The 7,793-nt window shown below is 36.9% G+C and overlaps 1 protein-coding gene across 1 annotated transcript; it reads left to right on the forward strand.

Moving 5' to 3' along the window:
• Positions 1-2,523: 2,523 nt before the first annotated feature.
• Positions 2,524-7,355, forward strand: LOC139696836 (fat body protein 2-like). The gene is made up of 4 exons (XM_071595717.1): positions 2,524-2,748; positions 4,834-5,007; positions 5,115-5,284; positions 7,202-7,355. Exons 1-4 carry the CDS (start codon positions 2,524-2,526, stop codon positions 7,353-7,355), a joined length of 723 nt encoding a protein of 240 aa, XP_071451818.1.
• The last annotated feature ends 438 nt before the right edge of the window (positions 7,356-7,793 follow it).

Below are 7,793 nucleotides of genomic sequence, written 5' to 3' on the forward strand. Positions count from 1 at the left end.
TCATATTAGGTTCTGCATCATTAACAATGATGCATTTTGTCTAATTTTGAACCCATCCATTAGGTATATTGGAGAGTAGGAAGAAATTGCTTAGATTTAGTTTTAGAAAAAGTTACCTGAATTGAGAATCAAAGCCTAAAATTTGTTTTTTTTTTATGGTCAGAATAAGTTTTATTTTGTTCATTTGTATTTTGAATCTGTCAAAGAGTGTTTTAAATTTGTTCAATAAATGTCTTTTAATGATAAAGTTCGAGTTGTCATTCCTTAATTTGTTTGAGATGCTCACCTAAAAGACGTCACTCATTCTCCAGCAAAGAATTTCCATGGACCAAAAGGTGATACCAATGAATTTCTCATGTACCAACAAATTATTAGAGTTGGGAATTTTCCAAAAGAAATATTGAACTTGAAATTAAACCACTTGGCTTTTCCACATAGGAAAAATGTTTATTTACTACCTAGGTTTCGTTATGGTATAACATCATCAGGTAAAAATTCAAGTCAAACAGCATATATAGCTCTGGACAGAGGGGAAGAGGAGAGAGGGAGGAAAGCAAGGATTGGTTGAGGTAGGAAGAGGGGGTGGAGGAGGAGGATTGGTAATATTGATAAATTAGCAGGCTGGGAGAAGGAATTAAAACAATGTTGAAAAAAGTTTTGCTTGGCGTCGGTTAGTTGGTAGAGGAGTGGGGGAATGGGTAATGCGAACGTGGAGAACGGCACTGGGTAATTCGTCAGGTGATTAAGTAGCAGCCTGGGAGGAGTTACTAAATTCATGAAAAAGTTTTGCTTGATGTCAGTTTGGTTGGCAGATGGGTGAGGAAAATACGGGGAACGTGAAGGGTAAAGAAATTCGTCAAAACATCTTCGTAATCCATGTGCTGAAGTATTTCTAATTGCTCCAGCGCATCGAGGCGGTGACCTTTCTTCTCCCTTAAATGAATGTAAAAAGTCAGCTGTTCTCGGCGATTTACGTGGGGTAGAATTTGGAGGTTTTGAGGGGAAAAGAGACAAGTGTCCCTCTTTGCCACCCCGTGCCTATGGCACTGATTAGTTCTCCTCAAGCTTCAGACGGGGAGTAGTGACGACAACATGTGGAGGGAGGGGTCCTCTACACTTAGGCATCAATAACTATGTGTGTTGAGAAATCAGAATTTTTGAATGCATACAATTTCCGTTTCAGATAAATAGTTAGATAAACAATGTTGCAACGATGCGCACTATATCAGATATTATTCATTATTTCTGAAATATCGATGATCATCTATTCGGGCATCTAATTTCGATAACTCGGCTGGTGTGAATCGAGGTGGTCACAAGTTTTTATGAAATGACTACTTGGAAATTTGCACGCCATTTAAGTTCTTGCCATGATTCATTTTTCCTTAGTTTACGGTAACTTTTCGCTAGAATTGTTTCACTTACACTTCTTCAGACCCCATTGAACTCTTAATCTCTCAGTGCCAATTTTTTCCCGAACCGGGGGCGGTGATCACATTCGGATACGAGAAGACAAAATTTCGAAATATTTTTATCTTCTCATTGCAATAGACAAAAAACGAATGGATAGCGCAATCTGGTCTGGCATAATAATATTTGAAATTTTTAAAGTCGATGTTAGTGATGTTTCTGAGTAAATAAAAGTGTGTATAAAAATTTTAACTACTAGCGCGATACACCCGAAAGCTTAAGCGTATTGAATAACGTAAAGATACGAAAAAACACATAATTGTTTATCGTTGTTATTTACGTTTGCTAAAATGAAGGTATACTTTCCTTGGAAACGGCTTTCGTGCAGTACACATATTAACAGTGAACATTTTGATGAGAATTTCGAATGAGTGGTTTGACTGACGTCTCTGAATTTTATTGATTTGTGCAATGTGACTATCTTCATTCTTAATTAGGTAAGCAGTTTTAACATTTATATTAACAAAGCGTCCTTTAATAATGATAACTGATAGTTTGATTTGGTAGGGTAGGAACGATATGTTGTATTGGCACATGCTTCTATAATCTGAAAAGACTGTAATTTTCTTGACTAATCATGATTGTTTATATTTAATAATATAACAACTACAGAAAAGTTACAAATAACCAGGAAGAAAACAAAATATAGTGTGGGTAGTGGATACATCTCCTAAAACAGCCTAGAACAGTGATATAAAAATAACTACTTGAATATTAACTACTAATATTCGGCAGAAAAACAAACCTATCCTGAACATTCACATTATATAGAATAAGATATAATATTAAAATGAGAATTAAAGAGAATCATAATTATAATTATTTTTGATATTTCAGATTGTCTTTTTTAGAAAAATGACAAGTTTCATTAAGGAAATGTCTAAAGCAGTTCAGATTACTAGATATATCACGAAAGTATCCAATCTTCATCATAAATCATTTACCAAGTGCTATAAGAAGAACGATGGCCCAAAAAGTATTTTCGCTATTAATTGGAATGTACAGCAAAAGAGATCAATTCAAACTTGGGCAACATCCTCTACAGCTATAAGCATGGGCATCTATCAAAAAGTGAAAAGCCTCGGTACCGACCTGCAGGGAGGAAAACTTCTATTTACTCCAAGTTTTTTGTTTGGTGGCGCAAGATATCCAATTAGATTGCAGTCATCATGCAGCCCTACATTAATGGAGCCCAGGGGAAGGGTAGCTGTTGTCACGGGAGCAACAAGAGGAATCGGTCTAGCCATAGTGGAAGAACTTCTTTGCAATGGAGCAAAGGTAATCATTAGGTATTACTCTACCGTAATCAAACAAAAACTAAAAGAAGAGGCATTGTCACGAGACAATATTGTGCACCTACCTTAACCATCAAGACCTTTGGGCTGCGTTTAGTTATATTTCACGAATATTAATCCTTTATGCCATTTGACTAGGGAATATGACTGTCGGCGATATGGCAAGTTAGTAAAATAAATACATTTCAACCGACGTACAGGTATATTGAAAAAAGATACTATAATTTGAAAATGCCCTGTCAAATATGATCAAATATTTTAGCCAAGTCTTATCTTCATAATTTTTTAAGCTAATGTTTTAAAAATGGAATTTTTAACAATAGGTATTTATGATCGACGTGGGGAAAGATATAGGCGAATGTACTGCAAGCCGTTTGGGAAGTATTTATGGATGGGAAAATGTTCAGTTTGCTGTTGGAGATGTCACCTGCTACGAATCCTTCGAAGGTAATTTATTTTGATTTATTTATTAGATAAATGCTCATGAATAAGTTTACATGGATATTTGAAATAACTTTAAATTAACCCACTTATAATGAATAAAAATTTTTAAAATGTTATTAATTTGACTTCTCTTTACACAGCTTGTATGAACTTGGCGGCATGTAAATTCCAAAGATTAGATATTTTGGTGAATAACGCTGGAGTGTTGACCGCTTGCCCACGCGAAAAAATAATTGACATTAATTACGTAAGTACAACAAAAAATGAAAAAATGGAACAACTGTATATTCTTCCAACACTACTTATATCTAACGCTACTACTTCTAGCATTGACCATCATCACATGCCTTCTACAACTAATTGATATTGAATTATTTGCAAAAAATAACATCATGCAGAGTTCGATAGCTCATTATTCTAAGTTGGATGAAGCACGCAACATATCGAAAAAGTCTTTAAATAACACCCGCCTTACATAAGATGCACGAGTCATATTTAGACCTGACTGCCCTCTGGAACGCCTTCAATTATTATTATTATTCTAAAGGTAAATGCAAGATTTGGATGGACACAGTCTGAACAATGATACAATTGTTTGCCTCTCCTGACGAAACACATCATAATGCCCGACGCCGCTTTATATCTTTTTCCTTCTCCTTCCTCGCTTGCATATCCGTCTCCCCTCCATCAAAGTCTTCAACATCCCATTGACTATCAAAATGCTCTGCATTCATCTTTCCTGCCTCCTTTGACTTCCACTCAAATCTCCTCTCCTCCCCCACCGTTCCTTGCATTTCATCTTTTGTTTTCCTTTTCGGCCATTTCACTGCCTCCATCCTTCTCCACACCCACATTTCAAACCCCTCTTATCCATGCCTATCCTCTTTCCTCAACGATCATATTTCCGCGAGGCAACAAAACCTAGCTCCAGATCAAGGTTAAACTGACTACTTTCTTAATATCCTTACTCCAGTTGTCAATGCCCTCCGCCTCATGAAAGCTTCTCAGCATAACGCAATTCTTTATCTGATAACCCTACTACTTTGATCATCTAGGTCCAAAATAAAAGACACGATAAACTGCTCCACCCACTCTAGTATTTGACCTCCTATTTTAAAGTTTAATCTATTAGTGGGTGATTAGTAAATCGCTAGAGAAATTATATTCACGAACTAGAAGTTTCATTAATTTCAAAGAACTGCAACTCCTAATGCCAGGCTGTATTGGACCCAGGCAAACATTCCAGGAACTGACTGGACCATAGGAATCACGAAAACTAGGGAAGCGATCACAGCTTGCATTTCTTAGATATTACAGCTGAAGTTTGTTGTCAGCAATCAAAAATAAAATTTGAGAAATTTCGGTTAAAGGACCCACGCGTCATCGTTTAGTTTTGCAGGGTCTGCGTATTCCGCGGCGCTGAAGTCACATCAACATCGTCATCCTTTAATAACTTTGATCTCTTGAGGAATCACCTGAGGGTTTGCTTAACTTAGGTAAAATTTCATGCATTAAAATCAATTGTTATTCAAAGAAGGGTATTAACCTAAATTTTAATAATGAACAGGTACCTACGTTTGTGTACTTATTTTGGTATTTTTATTAATTTTTATTCACAACATAGAAATCGGTGATCTTCGGCACTCGTCTTGCCTTGAAATACATGGGATCTGACCAAGGAAAAGACGGTGGTGTTGTCATCAACGTCGCCAGTGTTGTTGGGCTAATTGGTTTACCAGGATCCCCCATCTACTCAGCCACCAAGCACGCCGTGATCGGCGCATCCATGTCCTACGGAGTATGTATCATGGTCATCGTGATTAGATGACCATTTTTATTGCATCGTCAAGTGTTTGAATTCCCATAAGACACCACTGAACATTTCCCATTTGTATTAATGTCCAGGATTGCTTAACCTTTGATAAAACTTGCGTCCGCGTGTGCACAGTCTGTCCTGGGTGCACGGCGACAGAGATGACGAACTTAGTCGGCGATCTTCCAGTTGAACATTTTAGAGACGGCGCAGGAGAGAGAACACTGCTCAAAGACGCTCTGGATAGCTTACCAAAACAGCCGTAAGATATTAATTTTTACGCATTATGTAAAAAAAACTTTTTTTTCATGTTTCTGTTATAGCACAAGAAGATCATAATATTTTTATTTGCGTGGTTAATGGAGTAAACATTTCATTTTATGTTGTGAGCTTAATGTATAATGCGTACATATGTGGTGCAGGTTTAATTGATTTGACTGCAGTATTATGTCAGCGGCAGCCATCGAAAGTTGAATCAAGTTCAATTTGCCTTCGTCTGACTCTGATGATGAAAAACACATTCTACGAAGCTGCTCTTCACATTGGGGAACATAAAAATGTCACATGAAGATAGATCTGGCGTACGGAGAGGATGAGGAAGAAACTTAAAATGTATTTTTGCCAGTTGTTTAGCTACAACATTTTCGATGCGCGGCCAAGCATTATCGTGGTGCAACATCCAGCCTATTGCTTTGAAATGTGAACATTTACATGATTTACATGACCTTGGAAAATTTTCATTTCATCCTTGGAGTGTCCTCCATTTACAACTTTGTGTGTTGCTATGATATGGATACTCCAGTCCCCGACTTTCCTGACAGTCTTCGACTATCTTTTCTCAAAATTGCGGCAACGGAGTCAATTTTTATATCCGTTAGAGGAATGTTTTGTATTAATTTGTCCGCCTTACTTTAAAATTGATCGCCATCCATCTTTAAGCATTTTAAACCATTGTCTGGCTGTGTGAAGAACGGACTCTCCATTTGTTTTCCAAAGAAGTACATTGGCCGCGGCAGACGATTTTTTCAGGCGAAAGAAAAGTTTCAACGCAGCGTATTGCTGATCGTTGGTAAACTGCATCTGTATCATTGCTCTAGGCGAACTGATCGTTTCAACTTTCAACCCCTTCCGCTGATGTAAACTCTGACCAAAACCAGGTAATTTTTATCACCTATAAATTACACATAAAGAAAACAACAACATGAAATTAAGATTTTGTGCTGTCTAAAATACTGTCTAAAATTTTCAATATGCTCATCACTTGTGCACATGCCCGCACCTGGGGATGCATCTATGTCATCAGGTGTATTAAATCAATTAGCTTCATGTCAGTACTGTATTGTGATAAGAATGTCGAGGAACCGCAAAATTATTTTTATTAAATTCATTAAAAATATCCAAATTTATTTTTTCGAACTTGGAAAATCATACAAGAATTATATATTATTGGCGTTACATATGCCTCTACAATCAACTGAGCGAGGAACGACAATACACGCTTTCAAGGGTCTGTAAAAGTATTTTTACCAGGCGATCTAGTCTGTATTTTTTCATGGATCTGCATATAGTTCAAGGGCGGTTGTCTCGGCTGATCTGTTCAGCCCGCGGAGTCAGAGCTCTTCCGCTTAGTGAAATTGCTGCTTGTTGGTGGATCCTTCATAAAGCTCTTTCAATAAAAGCTACTGATAGCTTAGATACAACTATGCCTTCAACGGCGTGAGGAATAACTCAATGGAACTCCTCCAACATAACGTTGTGAGGTAAAGTTTTTGCGCACATAATTTTGTGCAAAAATAAGAGGCGACATCATTGCAAATTTTTTCAATAATTTCGATAGATCATATGAGTCAGAATGTGTGTGTTGATAAGCCCGTTGTTGTGGAAGCCCTAGAAATGAATTTTTTGAAATCACTCTCCGACTAGGCTTACTTGCTAAGTTTGGTGAAAGAAGTGGTTAAGTCAGGTGAAAGTCGAAAATCTGAATTCACCCAGGTTCCCGGGTGAAACAAATTCTAAAGGACTAGTGTACAAAATGACATAAACGAGGAAGAATGGAATCTATTGTCTCGCTGTAAAACTTGGGTTTCATTTAGGAAATACGAGTAATACTGTCGTACCTATTATTTTAAATGATGGCTGTGACAAAAGTTGGCTAACTCAAATTTCGCTTTTTTTACAGCTCCTCGAGATTAGGTCCAGCAACTGTTCATGTAATACGTTATGGCCCTAATGGTTCCATATGGGTTGCTGAAGATAGTGAGCTCTACCAAGTAGTCATCCCCGACTATCACGACGTAGAGTGCTGTAACACGCGAATCAAGAATCTTGAATGATGAAAATTTCGTTTCAAGGCTTGGTATACTATTTCAAAATTAGGAGAGATTAAGAAAATCTATGGTTTTCTCTTCCCTTTTGTAGTTCCTTAATTACTTTTAGTTTAAATCTTTTACTGGTATTGAGTTCATATTGAGTGGAGTGTGGTTAAATTTAAAGAATTTTTGTTCCCGTCATATTTTTCCCCAAAATTCTTACCTGTGTGTATTCCCTTTACATACTACTATTGTCCTGTAAAGTTTGTCCTTAAATTATGCTTATTAAATTATGCCTACTTGAGCAAAAAAGTAAATTGTGCACATTTTTGTAAATAAGCTCATTAGTTGTGAATCATGATTGATATCAAAAAGTACCTGAATTATCTGCACACCAATAGATATTTGTAACATACAAACAATGGCTACACTTATAAGCGGTTAAGACAGGGGCGACTATTG

The sequence above is a fragment of the Hetaerina americana genome, unplaced genomic scaffold (assembly GCF_022747635.1).
Source record: "Hetaerina americana unplaced genomic scaffold, ioHetAmer1.1.p SCAF_7, whole genome shotgun sequence".
NCBI classification, from domain to species: domain Eukaryota; kingdom Metazoa; phylum Arthropoda; class Insecta; order Odonata; family Calopterygidae; genus Hetaerina; species Hetaerina americana.